Source organism: Trematomus bernacchii, unplaced genomic scaffold, assembly GCF_902827165.1.
Source record: "Trematomus bernacchii unplaced genomic scaffold, fTreBer1.1, whole genome shotgun sequence".
Lineage (NCBI taxonomy): Eukaryota > Metazoa > Chordata > Actinopteri > Perciformes > Nototheniidae > Trematomus > Trematomus bernacchii.
This window is the reverse complement of record NW_022987714.1, coordinates 10,022,503-10,040,781: the sequence shown is the minus strand read 5'-3', so window position 1 is coordinate 10,040,781 and position 18,279 is coordinate 10,022,503. Positions and strand designations below refer to the sequence as shown.

The window sequence follows — 18,279 nt, the reverse complement described above, 5'->3', positions numbered from 1 at the left end:
CGGGTGGTATCCATGGCGTCAGGCTTCACCATGGTTACAGAAGCAGCGTCCAGTTGAGCTTGGGGGCGTGGTGTATCATGGGGGGAAAAGTTGGTTGCAAATCAGTTCCAGCGTTGGGGGAAACGACGAGCAAAGCAGGCTTTTCTTCAAATACACGTAAAAAAGGTAGGTTATAAAATGTTTGCAATGTTGTACAGTTAATAAGAGACCTGCACACATCCTACATGGAGATGGCTAGTTTGAAACTAACCATTAAACGTTCGTAGCACGTTACATAATAAAGCTAATGTTGCTAACCAAAGCTAAAGCTAGCTGTTAGTTTCCTTCGAGTGCTAACGCTACCCCCCCTTTGCTAACCGTAAAAACGACCTGTTGCCATAAGGCTTAGCATAAGCTTGTTTGTTTTGTTTGTGTTATAGGCGCATCCAAAAAGCTGCATAGATCTTTGGCATTAGTTTTCAGACAACACGCTTAACTTATGGAAAACATTATCATGTTTCGACCTTAGATATCGGCTAGCAATGTCTGGCCGGAAGATGCCGAACTTTCCTGCCTCTGCGTCCCAGTGCTTCAGCTCCACCCCTGTCAAAACCATCCAGGGGAAATACCTGAACATATCAAAGGGTTTGGACGACGACGTGCTGTCCGACGAAGAAGACACTTTCTCTCTGCTCTCTCCCATATACCACGACAGTTTCGACAGTGATGAAGACCTGGAGCCCAGCCCGCGGGCTTCCCCCAGGCTGAGCGACTCATCCAGACTCAGCCTTTCACCAGTCAGGTACCGAACAATTATTCAGGCTTAAGATACTTTCGGAACCAAGACCACAGGGTGCATTATAGAGAGACAACATACATTGTACATCTGTTTCTGTTATAGATGTGAGCTACCAAGAACGCCCTCAGTGCAGATGTTGGATACAGCTGTGGAGCCTCTTAGTGCATGGGAAAAGTGGCTGGTTAGCAAAGCAAAAGAAGACCGTTTACATTTAGAAAAACAAGCAGAAGAGGCAAGCAACAGTGAATTACCTTTTATATCAATGTACAAGTGTGTACTTTCCTTATGTTCTTTTGCTAGTCATAACTTTCCTCCTTATTTTCAATGTATTCTTACTCCAAAATATACTTTCTTATTGCATCCGGTCTGAATCTCAACATTTCATGTTCCTTAAAATAGGAGTGGTTAAAAAAGGAAAAGAAAGCACATGAAGAAAGGGAGCTGGAACAGAAAAAGATTGTCATGGAAGAGAGGATCCAAATTTGGCTAAAGATGAAAAGAGAACAGGTATATGACTCATATATACTTTAAACTCATTAAAACACATAAAGCACAATAGTGTTTTGGCTGTAATTGGTACACTATCCAATGCTGACAACATGTCTTTTATTTGTTTTCTCTTTTCAATCTCAGGAGAAGCAAGAGCAACTCCTAAAACTGAGGAAAGAGGAGGAGGAGATACAGAGGCAGCACGAGAAACAGAGGGAGATAGAACAGAAAGCTCAACAAAAATACAAAGACTGGCTACAGAAGAAAAACCAGGAAAAAATTGAAATGGAAAAGAAGGAGAAGGTAATGTGGATATTTGTATGAGATTAATGTAATAAGATTATTCATGAGCAGAAATAGACCGATACTGATACATATATTTATTTTTAATCTTGACAGGAGGAAGCTGCCCTGAAGGAGGAGCAGGAGAAGGAGCGCCGCCAGAGGGCAGAGGAGAAGTTTAAGGACTGGCTGGCAAAAGCTAATGAAAAAACCAAAGCTAGTCCCCAATCACCCTGCTACACGAGAAGTAAGATCATTTCATTCATTTAAACCTCATTCACAAGGCTTTTTAATTTGTGGACTATCTGATACCATAAATAAATACATCTGTAGGAGCAAATATATAAAGCAAATATTATTGTAAATAACTGAATTAATTGTGTGAAAAAGTGATCTAAAAACATTAATGTAAATAACTGAAATGTATTAAAGGTCCCATGTCATGCTTTTCTGGTTATTACCCGTCCCCTTGTGTGTTATATATGCTATGCTGCCCCAGAACGCCTCGTTGGAGATTTTTCTTTTTCCATTTTTTTCTTCCGGGAACCAAGTGACGTAACGACGATCCAAATGGACCAATCCGTGGAACTCCTCACACACACACACTCTCTCAGCCGACAGCGGCGAAACTGTGACGCGCTCGGGGGGGAGGGGTGCTAGTGGAGCCTCGCAGTGGCGAAACTGTGGCGCGCTTACACTGTAGGTGCGCCGCGTTTGGGGGTGCGGGTGCTAGTGGAGCCTTGCAGATGGGGGTGCTGCAGCCCCCTCAGCACCCCCCCTTCCCGCGGCTAGGGTACAAAGGCTGAGTTTCGCGATGTCTCGCTGTCTCGCAGACCCCACGCAGCAACCAAGACTCCTGACTTTTCCTTGTGTTTTTTTTTTTTTTTATATATATATCTGTTGTAATTTATTGTCTTTTATTGTGATTGTAGTAATGTGTTTTTATTACATGTACAGCACTTTGGCTCGACCAAAAATCGCTTTTAAATGTGCTTTATAAATAAAACTTGATTTGATTTGATTAAAAACTTGATTTGAACCAGGAAACGACACCAGTAATAGAGCTCACACTGTCCGCTCCAGCAGCAAGCCCCGCAACGTCCCGCCAACACGGCACCCAGACCCCACGCAGCATTCTCATCTGTTTGTCATTACTGGTGTCATTTTCTGGTTGCTAACGCCATTGTAACACATAAGCACTGATGTTCTGCTGTAACGGTGGTGGACTCATCAGAACAGAGTGGGCGAGCTGACCAATCAGAGCACACTGGGCTCACAGGGAGAGGGGGGCAGGAGCTCCAACAAGCCGTTTAGGACAGAGAGTGAATACACATACTATACAGAGATGCTGTATGAGAAGCCAATGTGATTTTGGAACATTGAACAATGTAAATCTATTCTAGTAGACCTCAACAATGGAATTATGATCAGTAGAAATGGCCATGTCATGGGACCTTTAAGACAGAAATAACCCTGATATGTAAACTGAAAAAACAAACTGACAGTGTTCATTTTTTAAAACCATGTTATAAAATACTATATATAACTTTGTATATATATATAAAGGTATAGCTGTGGTATTCCGTGATACAAAAATATGAAATACATGTTTACTTTAAGCTAATAATTGGATTGGATGTCTATAGAAATGTAACTGTTTTTGAGTTAGTTCCGGACGGGATCAAATGTGATTATATCTTAAGTTTAATTTGCCTAGCTAAAACAAGTATTTTGAATTTGTTATGTATCAGTTCCTTATGACTTTGATTTATTTTAGGTCCATATGAGAAATACCTCCCGTCACCAGGCTTCTACAATCCAATCCCCTGGAAGCCGATTCACGTCCCTCCTGTGGAGAAAGAACTGAATAACACATCTGGCAAGAAACCTCAGAAACAACAGAGGAGCCAACAAAGCTCCGGCAGCGCTCTGAGACTGAGGAACTCTGCGAGTGCCACCCAGGTGCTGCAGAGGAGATGACACAGCTGACACGTGTGTGACTGATACGGCTGCTCTGTTACTGCTTAAATATGATTCATCAACCACAACAGCTCCTGAACTGAGACTGCTGAATCACAGAAGTATTTCTGTTCACTTATATGGATGTGGTATTTAAGCTTCCATATCTAGATTTGGATTTGTTGTATTGTTGAACACTGGACAATATTGTAATAATGCACCAGCTCATATTAGATTGTTTGTAAGGATGTGTCTTGGGGATTGTTATGATTTTACAAATATGTTTAGAATTTATTCTGATACTGCACCCAGCTTTTATACCATATTAATTGCGCGTGTACATAGCATTATGGCTGGACATTTAAACAATGGAGTTTATTTTGTTGTATCCTGTCGATAAAAGAGGCTTTATCAAAGTAATTTTTTCACTGTTGTCTTATTTGTGCCATCACGAAATGGTCAACAAAACCACATTCATTGCATCTAATCAGGCATCAACCACACTACGGAAAGGAGGTGGCTGGTGGTCACAGCCAAAGATAGACCCAGCTTGGTCAAGTGCCCCTCACACTCACACATTGTCCTGTGTCCAGCTGTGCCTTGTTCTTCTGTGGGCTGAGATGACGACAGAACAAGAGAGGGGGTGGAGAGAGAGAGAGACTGATTCAGAGCTGAATGCTCATTCTGTGTTAACATCTCACTGTGATACCAATGTGTGCAGCCTGAGGTAAAAACATTTCAATTACACTTTTAGTTAGATAATCCTGTCTTTAAATACATCATTTCTAAGTGCCTGTCGTGTTTTGTTCCTGCTCGTGCTACGCTTAGCTCTCTGTTGTGGAGTGCTGTGGAATGTGTTAGTTGACAGCAGTCAGCCGGGGGGCTCATAGTTTAGGCGATTTTAAAGGTACAAAAACATTCTGTGGTCCAAAGGACAGCTGTTAAGACGAATGTCAAGTTTTTACATTACGTTAAGTTGCAGAAGTAGTTTAAGCTGTTTGCTTTGGGGTATTTGCACACTGAGCCAGCACTTTGTAGTCTGTGTAACTTTTACTCTAAACTAAATGTCATAACTAGTTTGTAACAAATCCAACTAGATCTCAATATTTTTAAATCCATCTAAAATCTATTTATGCTTAACCAGTGCTTTTTGTAATGAACAATATTTCAGGTCACTTAACTTTATTTTTTGCCTCTTTCAGGTATTGCGTCCTATTACAGAGCGTGAAAAGAAAACCCATATCCCAAGATGCAGTGGTGCAGGTGGGCTGGCAGTTGGAGGTCACACCTACCAAGACAGGTAGGAGGCGGGTCTATGTGTCAGAATTGAAGTGGAAGGTAGAAACAGTGACAGTCTAAAGGGCAGCAGGGCAGACTGTTCTTCTGTGTAAGACTTTAAGAATGTGTCGCGTAGCAAAGACATGGAAACAAGCGCAGGATGAATAACAACTTTTGGATGGCAAAAAGGGAACTTTAATCCTCTGTTATGGGACAATCAAGTTGATTTTGGAGCTGGATAGAGTTGGTGAATGAGGTTTAACATGACAGAAAACGCAATGTTGGATAAAAACTGGGATTTTTCATCATTTATAGTGATTTATTTTGATCTCTGACTGGCTCTTTACCTGCAGATCACACATTTTTCAGCTGGAGACACATTGACTGTTCTACTACAGCTGATATAAACCTGATTTTCCTCTTTTTATGACTAGGATGTGCCCGCTGTTTCTGTAAATAGTGTCAGTTTTCTATTGACACAACTTGAACCAGTTCTTTTGCATAGAGGCACATAATCCTGTGTTTCAGCCTCAGTGGGTTTATTGTGAACATATTCCTCCCTTCACCATGCAGTCTGCAGGGCCAGAGATTGAGGACTCTTTCGACTTTCTTTTCAAAATCATCCTGGTTGGGGACTCAGACGTGGGGAAGACCTGTGTGGTACAGAGCTTCAAGTCTGGCATTTTCATTGGAAAGCAGCAGAACACCATCGGGGTGGACTTTACTGTTCGCACCCTGGACATCGATGGCAAGAAGGTCAAGGTATGTGACAAACACTCTGCTGTTTTTAAAAATGTATTAAGAAATTATATTTGAATCCCACATTAAGGTTACTTTAATTTGATCATGGGTATAACATATAACATAGTTAACAGAAATATGAATATATAAGATGTGTGTGTACTTACTCGTGTCTTAAAGTAAATACTCCCTTTGCTTGATCAGTATTTGTTTCTCCTTAAGAGAAAGAGGAGTGCCTTAATGTTCCCTAAGAACGGCCTGTGTGTTAGCTTTCTGGGTGTGTTCATTTGTCAACTGCATGCTTGTCTTATTATGCTTATTAGTTAGGGTTAGTGTACACACAGGCAAAGTAATACAAAAAAAAAAGGACGGATTACTTTCAGAGTCTTTCACAGCACATCTGACTAACTCATGTTCATAGACACGTTTTGTAACTATGTCAGTAATATTGGATGTTTTGGGGTTGTTATTGCAGATGCAGGTGTGGGACACAGCAGGTCAGGAGCGTTTCCGCACCATAACTCAGAGTTACTACCGCAGTGCCCACGGGGCGATGGTGGCCTATGACATCACACGCCGCTCCACGTTTGACTCTGTTCCCCTCTGGATCAGAGAGGTGGAGCAGTTTGGAGCTGCCAGCGTGGTGCTGATCCTCATTGGTAAGTAGATTGAAAATAAATTGGTTTTATGTTATCCTGTAAACTCTTCAACATATTCCTAGACTTCAGGACAATACATTGGTGGTAAACTGACACACCAATGAATCCATTCTTTCTCTGGTTTAAGCTTTCAAACAGTTGTAAACAGAATATGTAGGGATTTTGGATTGTTGGTCTTTTGTGTTGATAAACAATCATTAGATTACATGATTTGCAAAATGAAAGATTATATATAATTGAAAATCAATACGATTGTTTTCAAGTATATGTGCTCCTCTAGTTCCATCTCCTACAATCTGAGGATGTTATGTTTTCCTTTTTCATTTAGGGCAGTTAACTCAGTATCTTTAGTGTTGGTCGGAGAAAATATTAACACATTACACTGGAATCTCATAAAAATGTCTGCTATTTTCCTGACCGTGTTAAATTGATAATAAAGCTGTTATTTGTGTTCTTTCTGATATCCTGCTCTGCTAATCCCTGCAGGTAATAAGTCCGACCTTGAAGCTCAGAGGCAGGTTTTGTTCGAGGAGGCGTGCACTCTGGCAGAAAACAACGGCGTGCTGGCTGCCCTGGAAACCTCTGCCAAGGAGGCCCAGAACGTGGAGGCAGCCTTTATCCTCATGGCCCGGGAGCTGCTGGCACGCAACGGCATGACCATCACAGACGAGATCCCCCAAGACTCGCCTCAATTCATGCTGAGTAACAGCTCCCACTCGGTCAACGGCTCCGAGTCTTCAGACAGGAAGTGTGGCTGCTGAGCGGACTGCAACTGCTTTTTGTTTGGAAAATAGGGTTGACAATTTAGAAGAAACTACATATGTTGCATTGTGTGTGTGTGTGTGTGAAAGTGTTGTATATATTTTGACATTGAATATTTATGCATTTTGTTGAATCAGTAACAGGTTTTAAATGGCGGCTGCTTATCGAACATGTTTTGTATATTCAGAGGATAAGTTAAGAGGTTTTCACACCTCAGCTGGAGGACTGTACTAAAACTGCACTACAGTACACAGAATATTTGACTTGACAAGCAACGTTTTGTGTCTTTCATCCTTTTAATTGTTATTTTATTCAATATGGCTTTTTCAGTACATTACCAGTGTTTCACAGTTTTACCCAGTATTTAACATCACCTGCAGATTCCACTTAATTATCACTGTAGAATAAAGTGGAATAAAGACTCAATATAATAATACACTTTATTATAATATGTTATATTATTACAGATATAACAAACCTGTCTAATTTTCAGTAGTACTTTAATGTAAATACTTTATTATTCTTCAACATTCACAGAACATTCTTCTTATTGTATTACTGACATTTAAATTAACATTTCAAACTATTTCCCTTAGACTTTAACCATCAGACGATAAAAAAGCACATTCTTTTGTAACTGTGATATTGTGTATAATTTGAAAAGATACCCCCCAAAAATCCTAAAATAAAATGACTACTCTGGACATAGGTTAAAATGTATGAGGTACTAAACTGAAACCAACTTAATCTCATCACCATTAGTGGTTACACATTCAAAAACAAATCAAGCTGAAATATGATAGCAGTAAAAACAAACAGCAGAAATGGTCTAGCTATATTTTGGAAAGGCAAGATAAGGTCTTTCTGGATTATTCTGAATGTTATCCAGGTAAACGTGTAAATATGTATTAACAATCATACATGAACTTGCAGTACTCTATAAATGTCATAGTTTAGTAACTCAAAACCTAGACTTCCTTCAAATCCATGTGCGTTTTATAAAAAGAGAAAGCTGCGTAAAAAGGCAAGAATGGACACATGTTCTACTTGATAAATTGACATATACAGTAGTAGTAGTAGGTAGGGCAATTGTGTGTGTTTGTGGATGTGTCGTGCAATATAAATATTGTAGCAGTCTGTGACACACTATCAAACATGACCAACTTAAAAAGGATTGCATACTGTTGCTGTTTGCATTTAATTCTACGGCACTTTATAAAAATCTGTAAAAACAAGCCACTGAAACAGCTTCATATCCCCAGTCAGGATTAGGGACGGATGTTAGTAACAAAACAATTCTTAGAGATGGTGCTGCTACCGGTTTAGGATGGTTAGAATTGTTTTCTGGACGGCTGTTATTGATGAAGCCGCTCATCCTACTCCAGAGGCCAGCCTTCCTGCTGGAACACCAGCTCCACCGCATCCTTCACATCCTCCACCAGGAAGGTCGGCTCCGTGAGGCTGGGGTCGAAGCGGAAGTCCCTGTGGCCGTGGAAGGTGGGCTGATCCTTCACGGTGTGGGCAGGGTCCGAGGGCAGCCCCTCCTCTCTGCTGTACACTCCTGTGCACACCAGGATGGAGCTGCAGCCCTCAGGGAGGTCCCCCTCTGTCCCGTACACACCGGACGCTCCGCCCAGTTCTGCTGAGGTCATTTTCAGGGCGTCTTCAACAGTTTCTGAGCCTCCTCCCCCACTCTTGGCTTGCATCTGGGCCTTGGTGCGCTGGGAAGCCTGAAGGTAGTGGTCGTAGAGGTTGGCGCCGTATATGTCCGACATGAGGTTATCACTGTTAAAAAGATGAAGTGGCAACACATAAGGGCGGTGGTGGCGACTTGGCAACTGGAAGGTCACCAGTTCAAGTCCCGGAAAGACCTAGTACCTGTACTACGTAATGACAATAAGTTGAATCTTCTTCTTCTTCTTCTTCATTAAAAAGGAGCTCTTACTTGACTTTGGTGAATCAGAGCCAACCCTTCAGATTTAAATTTTGCTGATGCTTTTATCTACATGAGGGCAAATTCAGAACAGCAAGAGTCCTAAAAGTACATATGCTTCAAATAGTGCGACATACAGAAATGAGAAGAGTTGCATTATAAATATTCTTTGATAGATTTTATAGGCCAAGGTGCAGTCTGAGACATAAGATGTGTTGACTGTCTGCTCTCCTGCTACAATGGGGAGCTGGTTCCACCATTTTAAGGATAGAAAAACACAAGTTACACAATAACTGAAAAAACAAACCAATTAAGGCAGTATGAGACCACCAACTCAATATAAAGATTAAAATAAAGAGTAAAATTACTGTTCAGCTTCAGTTCACTGTAGGAAAGGGCTCTCTCTGCAAAGTAAATATTCTAAATATGGCATACACTTAAACTGATATTGATTATAATATACATTTTCCTGCCAGCCCTGTACTCAGCAGTGTATTGCTTCACTATGGACAAACTCAAACTACTCCACTTTAAACAGTTTGAACTATCGCTTTAAGGGACAAATGTGGATCTAAGGTCATGAGCCGACTGAGTAACTCACCCTATAGCATACAGCCGCTTCACAGGCGTGGTCCAGCCCAGCCTCTTGGCCTGCTCTCTGATCAGCAGCTCGGCGTAGTTATACGTCACCACGCTGGGTTTACCGATCAGAGCCTCGTACTTCAGATCAAAGCCTGTGACCTTCTTGTACATGCTCTCTAAGCACACCAGGAACATACCGTGACCAAACCTATGACACAGGGACATTCAGTATAATAACACCCGTAATAATGTTTCAGTGTGTATTTTTTACACATACTGTACCTGGGATTCTTCGCCTCGGCCATCCACAGCAGGTCCATGTTACAGGCCAGGAGTGGGATGTGAGGGTACCGCGCCGCGTTCCAAACATTGTCTGGGTTCCCGTTAGACAGGAGGACATCAACAATAAGCTGGAGGTTGGTCTCCCATCTGATTGGCTCACCAAATAGGATGACAGCTGTAGGAACACACAGGTGAAGAAGGGAGAAACATAAGACAGCCATTCCTGAGTTTGTTAGGAATTGTTAATCAATGCTTAAGCATCACACTTAAGGCTAAAACTTACCGTCTATTGGCCGTAAACCTTTTGTGGGGGGAATCTGTAAAATATGATACACAATTGTTAAAATGTCTCACTAATCTGTAACTGAACATCAACAGGCTTGACGATTAATACAACGTACCTTGTCCTTGGGCCTTCTGCTGTGATCTACAACATCGAGAAGAGGATATGCACCCCTGAGCATATCTATGGTAACAACATCCTGAAAGCCCAGACTGAAGTGGGTTAAAGTCAAACACAGATGAGCAAGAGTTACAGTAAACACACTTGACTTACTTACGGTATTTATCTATACACTAAGAAGGCCTTAAAAACTGGCTTTTTCTAAGACTTGATGGGAAATCCATAAATTGACTTAAATGAATGACAACCTACACTTGATAAAAGGCAATAAATCTGTGAAAGGGCCTCACTGAGACAAATAGGCAGCAAAGGGAACAAAGGGTACAAAGATTAAACACTGATAACAACGTGGAACACGAGCAAAAATACACTGAATAAACAGAACATGCACACTTCTCTTATAGGTCAACTTCCAGAGGTAAATGCACAAACGCAGAGTTCCCGATTTAAGACAGGATACTTGTGAGCGACCTCCTCTATGGGACCCTGTCCCGACACCAGCACCCGCATTTTATGGATATCGGTGAACATTCGCAAAGGACTGTGAGACAGCATCACCTGGTCTGGAGTCACCTGTGAAAGAATATAGATGTCAGAGAAAAACAAAACAGTGCAAGCTGAGGACTAAAAAGGGAAAAGTGAAATGATGTCTTCAGTTACCTCCACCTCAAGCAGATGTGACAGGAGCTCTGCTTTAGCCTGCCTCATGGAGTTCCCAGCGTTGGTGACAAACACCACAGGCACCTTGTATTTCCCATGGCGGTCCACCAGGTTCTTGAAGCACTGCTTGGCTGCAGGGATGGGGGTCCTGCCCCGCACCAGCACCCCATCAATGTCAAAGAGGAGCCCGAAGGAGCCGGCGCCCTGAGGAGGGAGCTGGGATAGAGAGGGGGGGGCATGTGCAGCATGAAAACATGGGGCTGTTCATTAGCAGTGATACTACATAGTGATGTGTCGGTCGCGAACGAGCCGGCGCAAAGAGTTTTTTTTATTTATTTATTTTTGTTAAGTAATACAAGACGGAATGATATGATGATCTCCGTGCTACGGGTGCTCCGTGCATGCATGCAGTGACATGTAATATCCAAGGATTAGAGACGGTTGGATGCTGCTGTTTTGCACATTGCAATATATTTATTTTCACTATTTATTTATGATTATCTTTTAGGCTCAGCAAAGATTTGATGTCAGCTGTTGCTGTCTTTTTTATTTATTTAGTTAATACTGAAATAGAGCCCTGCTGTTTTGTTAGGGCTTTTTCTTTAAATACAATTTAAAAATGTCGATACAGTAGCTGTCCTTTTTTTTAAATGTCTATGCTAAAGTTTTTATAGGTGTTGCTATCTGCTTTGTGTAGCCTGGTTCTACAAGCAAGTCAGTGCATTCATTGGGTGGTATCAGAGAGTTACAAGGGTCTGTAAATACAATGAAAACAATTGGCCACAGCAAATCATTTATATTACAAATTTAATTTTTACTTTTGAATACTTCAGTACAAAGGATGTATTGAATAATGTAAGTGATATATGTGTACACATATAAATCATTTGTCAAAACAGGGCTACATTTGATTGAATTATAAAAGGTATATATGTGGTAAAATGAAGAGCCGTTTGGGAGCCGAAAGAGCCGGCTCTTCTTGGTGAGCCGAGCCAAATGAATTTCCATCACTACAGGCTGGGTCATAATCCTGCTACTTCAGGATCAGGGCACTGGGTGGGACTTTGTTCCCAGAGTATATACATTACACACCACCATTTTATTGTAGCCTAGTAACTAATTGAGGAGTGAACTAGGAGAATAAGATAGTAATGACTGAGGTTTGAATGTGTGCCATAGTAAAAATGTGTGTGTGTGTGTTTGTGTGATGGGGTTAGCTTTGACATGTTGTTTTTCCATTTTAACATTGCAATAGAAAATAAATAAGTACAAAAACAAGCTGACAAGGTACTTTTCTTAACTTGGTATTCATTAACCTCTATCTTAATTTAAACGTGGGGTAGGTAATTTTGGAGAAACCAGCTTGAGTGTGCTAGAATTTGAAAATACACAGCCGGAAAAAATCTCCCACTTCCTTATAGAGACCCTCCTCCAACACACACGAACGCGCACATGACCAATGAGGGCACGAGATAAGTTTGTGCACAGATGGAAGGCTGACAGGCAGGTAGGCCATCCAGTTATTTTAGCCGGGCCGGCTAAAATGATTGGTCGTGCTTTTTACCGTACTACGGCATCCACAGATTACATTTTTTTATGGATTTTTTTGTCAAAGCACTTAAGATATTCATTGCTATCGGGATGTTAAGAGCATTCCATGGAATATAACAAAAAGTGTATCTCGAGCCGGTTTCTCAAATGTACCTACCCCACCTTTAAGTAAAGTTTTCAAAGAACATCTACTTACATGGCTATACTTTCTTGAAGTTGAAGGTTTTGCTGCTCCCTCACAGGCTGATTTCAGCAGCTGCAAGCCGGTTTTCCAACACCTTACTCTCTGCATATCTTCAGGCACTTGTGTGTAAAAGACGGTGGGTAAACAACAATAAAAGAGAGCAGAGCTGTTCTAGCTTTAGCCGAGCTAACAGTAACTATCTACTTAGGACTGCAGAAATGGATCATGGTATCTCAAACAGAGAGGGTCAATACTAAACTCTGCGCGCTCTGCTCATGCTGTCACTGTAGCTGCCATCACTCAATACACAACAGTGACATGAATGCGCATGCGCAGAGCCACCGGAAAGACAAGGTTGTTTATGATCCGAGTTTTTGTAGAAATGAAACTGAATGACTTTATAATAGAAACTTAACCGCACAAATATAATTAAAATTATTATAACATAATTAATTCTCGACATTGACACGCAAATAATGTTTTCTGTAACATGTCATAATACCGTGTAGTTTGAGTAAAGTGGTTGGTCAAATTAGTTAGTGCTACATAGGCTACTAAACATTTCATATGTTTAAAACCTTTATAGTTTATATGAGTTATAAACAATGCTGTGTTCAAGTTAACAGCCTTAATTTAGTCAGCCTTTTAAAATATATTTATCAGCAAATTACCTTACACATTTTGTATTTAATTAATATACATGGTAATGCACATATACAATTTATTTTCTTAGTACTTAAATAACACCTACAAATTAACCCCAAAGTGGATCAGGTAACATGTTAGAATGTACTTTTCACAGACAGTCTATATAACCATGTCTATACTTATGCTTGTCTTAGGTAAAGTTAGTTAAGTCCAACAAACGTTTTTTATTTATTTATTGCCAGTAATGTTGTAACAGAATCAGTAATTCCAAAGTACTCACTAGACACCATATGACATGTTCATTTCATTCTGTAAATGGGTGTTCATTAATTTAAAACCATTGTAGCAAAACATCTTTATTAGTCCAGTGTACAAAATACAAATAACATTCATTCTAAGTGTAAGCTATAAATCCAGTAGCACAAACAAACATGACTTAGATAAACTGCACATTGATTATCCTCTACAGGCAGACAGTAGACACCACAGTCCAGTCCTCAGCTGAATCTCAGCTCGTTTTCCAGTCCGTAGATCTTAGCCTTCAGCGCCATCAGCTCACCTTGAACCTTCTTCGTCCTGCCGCTGGTCTGACGTACCTCATGCAGAATGGCTAAGTCCTGGTTGGGCCCAACATTCAGAGTAACCTGCCACAGAGGATGCATGTACATCAGGTTTAACGGTTTGCATTTTAACTATAATAAAGTTCTATATAAAGTTAAATAGAGAGCTCAAAACATGCTTGTTGGCGTTACAAAAATCACCCACATTTTTTTTTAAACAGTTAAGACAAAGTGAAAAAAATGGGGTTAGTTGAAAAAGTTCAATTATCGGTCAAGTCATTTCACCTTGAGGAGTTGTTTTTCGACATCTTTGAACTTCTGTCTGAGGTGCTTCAGGTCCGTCTTGAAGCCCTCCACCTCCATGGCCCTTCTCTTCTCCAGCGCTTCATAACGCTGAGTCATCAGCTGCAGACGCTTGGCCATTTTGTCTGAACGCTCCTGCACAAAAACATTTGGTAAAATAACAAACATCAGTATCAAGAAACTTGGACATGGCATAACATATGAACATTAAATCAGAGCTGTATATGCACAGGAATGGTACCTTAAATATTTCCCTGCCCACATCCCCCTCCTCTCTGATCTGGGACAGCTCTGTCTCCAGTGTAATGCACTGCCCTCTGTACATCTCTGCCAGACGGTGGGCCTGCTTCACATCCTCCTGCATTGCCTGAGGACATAGATAAAATAAAACAAAAAAAAACAACCTAAAACAAACAGAGCTTAATATTTCATCAAAGGGAAGGATTATTCATATTGAGGTGAGTTTGCAGAAGTGATAAGTTAGCAGATATATTTTAAGTTCTGGCTATGCTTTCAGGATAAAAAAACGAAACAAATATTACTTTCAGCTCATCCTTGAGCGACTGCTTCAACTCAGGCTGAGGCCGAGGGAGGAGCAGGGCGGTGCTGCTGCTGGGCTGCCACTTTGGGCCCAGCTCTGCGCCGGCAGACGGGGTCTTCCTCAGACGGTTGTGGCTGGAGTCCAGCTCCCTGAGCAGTCGGTCCTTCTCTGACATCCAGCTCTTCTCATGAGCCCGGGCGTCAAACTTTAGCTGTAAAAAATCCCTGGTGCTCTCATATAACAGGTTCTGGGTACGCTGGAGCCTAAGGTGTAAACAAAAAAAGAAAAATGTGTTTACAAAAAGAAAAAAATGCAAAAGAGGATTGACGGTTCACAAAATGAAAAAAAGGGTTAAAAGAGCATCATTCCTAAAATACACAGTACAGTACAGTAGTTGTGAATAAAAAAAAAAATGCAGACCCACTTGTCAGTCAGAGCTGATATCCGCTCCTGATCTTTCTGCCGTTGTGCCTGTGCCTCCTCTGTTTTAATCTGCCTATCCTCCATCAGAGACTCCACCTGCTCTCTAACCAGACGGGTCTGCTCCTCCATCTGAGCCTGCAGGGCCTCCACCTGAAAACACAAGCGATACAAATATAGTTTGGTAAAATCATTGCCAAAACCATGGAGGCAGAGAAGGGAAAAAAGTTCTCATCACTCTTTTCACATTTCTGTTGTAATCATTAATGTTGAATAGTGATGTGTAGCTCTCTTTATGAAAATTGAAAGCACATTCATTCTATTACCCGCATCAGAAAGACACCTAGACCTACCTGTAGTAACAATGTCTGGTTATCGTTCTTGTATTGTTCCAAGCTCTCTCCATTAGTCCCTTCTGCTGATTTTAATCTCCTGCCACTCTCTAAAAAAATACAGACATGGAGTGAAAATGTCACAGTCTGTCTGTATTTAACATTTAAATCAAATTAATTGTACAAAAGACATTTGCCATAAAGTGTTTTCAAACCTTTCCTGGTCGCAGCAGGTCTTAACTTTGTTGGCCTGAGATTGAGATGTTCCTCCAAGCTGGACTCGGACTTCCTCTGTGTGATGGTTACCTGATATACAACAGAACAGCTGTGTTCAGAACATTGATTACCTGTTTACCTTTTTATCTTGCATAGAGTCATATTTAATCCCAAGTAATAAAGTGTAGAGCAAAAATAAAGTAATACAAATTATTTGTTGTAATTGTATTGTAAAATACATGTGACTATGTAATTAAAAAATGCAAGACATCTCGAGCCACATGAACAACACCAGTTCCATTTAAGTGTGCCAGCCGATTTAGCATGTATAAAAGGGATAAACTGCACAGGCTGCTGTGAGACAGATCAACGATAAAGTAAACATGTACCTTGTGAGGAGGCTCCCGGTGGAAATATGTGATCTCCCCGGAATCAGGACCCACCAGAGCAAGAAGGTGCTGGATTTTCTTCCTGTCCTCCAACTCTCTGCACAGCAGTGAATAATGTTAGATAACTGAATAGTAGTGCTTGAGAAAAAATAATGACAATACAATGCTAAAAGCAGATATTAAAGGCTCAACCACACAGGTGGTTTCACAAAGGGCCTGTTAGAAAATCATACACTGTTATACTGTTTAAACAAATATGAAGTACCATTAAGAGAACAATCATGCATAATAGCAGCCACATGGATCTGGTACACCTACATTTAAAAGCAGCCCTAATTCATGTTATTATCAAAGCTGTGATTTCCTGCTAATACAGGTCAAAATATCCACTGGATTCATCATCAACTGTACACCCACCTGATCTTTAGTCTGTCATTTTCCGCATAAAGCCGGAGAGACTGTTCTCTCTCTTGAAAAAGGTAGACCTGCATGTCACTCAGAGCGTTCTGCAGCTCGGCAATCTCGCCCTCCCGCTGTCGCACTTCCCACTGTAGTTTATGCTGAGAGGAAATCCAGGACGCACAGAAGTTCAGTAAAAACAGGCAATTATACTCATGCATGCCAAACATACAAAAAAATTATAATCACATATGACTCCTAGCTGTGTTTCACCTGGTCCTCTGTGATGCCTTTGTACTTCTCCAGCATCTGCAGCAGCTCCTCGTGCTCTCCGTCAAACTGGGCGATTTTCTGTCTGTAAAACTCCAACAGCTCCCTGGAGGGACGCAGGTAAGCCAACCGCTCATGGATCGGGGGAAGTGGGGAGTCAGGTTCTCGACCAGGCGTACGAAGGTTGGTTCTGTAGAAACAAGAAAGAGACTGTTACATTTTGCCCCATGCGTTACAGTACCTGCTGCATTAAAAAAAGGAATGAAAAAAGGTATTTAAACCCTCTTAAGGAGTGAGACTTAATCCATGTGGGATAAGATTTAGGGATGTATCAGTGGGGGACATTATAAGACTAAGCATCATTCAGGGAGATTACAGTTAAAGTATTACATCTTCTGACAATGGACCCTCTCAGTGTCACAGCAACATTTCTATTGCACAAAAAAATGTCTCTGACTTTAAGATCTTACCTGTGTGGTATTGCATCTTTTGTTGGAGATCCCATCCCAATAACACTGAAAACAAAAGGGTAATACAAAAGTGGTTGTCATCAATACTGTAAAAAATACTGTTTATACCTGTCTAACAATTACATACTTTCTGCAAACAATTCTGTATCAAGAGGCCAAACAGATGATTGGAATATACAATGTTAATACAGAGATGTCAGCCCAGAGAGCCACTGTGAGAAATCATTGCTGAGAATACTGAAATATTGACAGCAAATAAACAGTTTATTGCCATCTTTTTAAATGCCCATTATCATGAGTTGTGGTCGGATTACGATCATATAAAGCGTAGTTTGTAAAATATAAAAGTCAAATGTGACACATATTGTATAAAGGGAAGTGTGCAGCATGTCTGAGTTTCCATTGGTCGGGCGCCAGGGGGAGCGGGACGTTTAAAAGCAAAGTCTACTACTCTTTTAGAAATAACGGTATACTCACGTTGAAGATTTCAACATAAATCGAGCTAAATAAGACTACAGTTGTAACTGTACCTTTATGACAAAAACAAATAAGCACGTTACTTCCTTTTGCAAAGCTACTAAGTTGTGTCGATCCTTTGTGGGGTATATTGAAGGAAACACTTTAGATTTAGCAAAAATAAAGTAAGCATATAACAGCACAACAACAAAGCTACATTTAATTTATTTCTGGTGTTTTTGGCTAGCATCCTTTTACATTTAACTTACTCACAGTCTCAAAAGTCTTCGTTCAGCGGTGCTGTTGGTTCGTTGCTACCGGTTGTTGTTGTCATCTGGATTTTGAAACCCGGAAGTTAAAGCGTCGTCGTCTTCTTCGTGGTAAACTGCAGCGAAGTTGGAGTAATTTGGTCCTCCAGCGGCAGGCCAGGGTACTGGGTTTGAGCTGTGGAGCGACCAGGGAGCGACATGAAAAGTAGGGATCAACAGACAGAAGACACATCACCAGGGATGGAGGATGATTTAACATCGGGAAGTTACTGTAATATCGAAAAAAGTAAAGAAAATGGTTTTAAAGTTTCAATCATTACATTGAACTGGCGCAATTTATGGATGGTATTTGTGTATGTGGTCATATACATTTAGTTTAGTAACTCCACTGTTACACAACAGCATTTGCATTAATTCTGTGTGTGCAATGCCCGACTTTGGAAAGCTCTTGCAGTTTGCAGAA

General features: G+C 40.9%; 4 protein-coding genes across 5 annotated transcripts; 2 read left to right on the top strand and 2 right to left on the bottom strand.

Annotated features, from left to right (window-relative positions):
• The first annotated feature begins 18 nt into the window (after positions 1-18).
• On the top strand, positions 19-3,924 carry LOC117491448 (coiled-coil domain-containing protein 34-like). Its single transcript, XM_034141435.1, has 7 exons — positions 19-165; positions 509-781; positions 881-1,010; positions 1,178-1,285; positions 1,412-1,570; positions 1,667-1,796; positions 3,327-3,924. Exons 2-7 carry the CDS (start codon positions 522-524, stop codon positions 3,527-3,529), a joined length of 990 nt encoding a protein of 329 aa, XP_033997326.1. The 5' UTR covers positions 19-165; positions 509-521; the 3' UTR covers positions 3,530-3,924.
• Positions 3,925-4,058: 134 nt separating this feature from the next.
• LOC117491449 (ras-related protein Rab-19) lies at positions 4,059-7,234 on the top strand. The gene is made up of 5 exons (XM_034141436.1): positions 4,059-4,235; positions 4,711-4,808; positions 5,360-5,548; positions 6,003-6,186; positions 6,673-7,234. The coding sequence occupies exons 2-5, from the start codon at positions 4,758-4,760 to the stop codon at positions 6,945-6,947; spliced, it is 699 nt and encodes a 232-aa protein (XP_033997327.1). The 5' UTR covers positions 4,059-4,235; positions 4,711-4,757; the 3' UTR covers positions 6,948-7,234.
• A 195-nt stretch (positions 7,235-7,429) lies between these two features.
• hdhd5 (haloacid dehalogenase like hydrolase domain containing 5) lies at positions 7,430-12,847 on the bottom strand. Its single transcript, XM_034141434.1, has 8 exons — positions 12,556-12,847; positions 10,809-11,024; positions 10,609-10,721; positions 10,147-10,240; positions 10,029-10,062; positions 9,746-9,920; positions 9,483-9,671; positions 7,430-8,733 (listed from the first exon to the last, which is right to left on the bottom strand). The coding sequence occupies exons 1-8, from the start codon at positions 12,649-12,651 to the stop codon at positions 8,325-8,327; spliced, it is 1,326 nt and encodes a 441-aa protein (XP_033997325.1). The 5' UTR covers positions 12,652-12,847; the 3' UTR covers positions 7,430-8,324.
• A 684-nt stretch (positions 12,848-13,531) lies between these two features.
• ccdc77 (coiled-coil domain containing 77) lies at positions 13,532-17,904 on the bottom strand. 2 transcript variants are annotated; one of them, XM_034142101.1, is made up of 12 exons: positions 17,821-17,904; positions 17,092-17,136; positions 16,625-16,811; positions 16,370-16,512; positions 15,953-16,049; positions 15,563-15,653; positions 15,369-15,457; positions 15,020-15,168; positions 14,597-14,858; positions 14,296-14,421; positions 14,037-14,189; positions 13,532-13,835 (listed from the first exon to the last, which is right to left on the bottom strand). In XM_034142101.1, the coding sequence occupies exons 2-12, from the start codon at positions 17,124-17,126 to the stop codon at positions 13,689-13,691; spliced, it is 1,479 nt and encodes a 492-aa protein (XP_033997992.1). In that variant the 5' UTR covers positions 17,127-17,136; positions 17,821-17,904; the 3' UTR covers positions 13,532-13,688. The 2 variants fall into 2 exon arrangements, with proteins under 2 accessions (XP_033997992.1, XP_033997993.1); XM_034142102.1 differs by having other exon boundaries at positions 17,817-17,890.
• Positions 17,905-18,279: the final 375 nt, after the last annotated feature.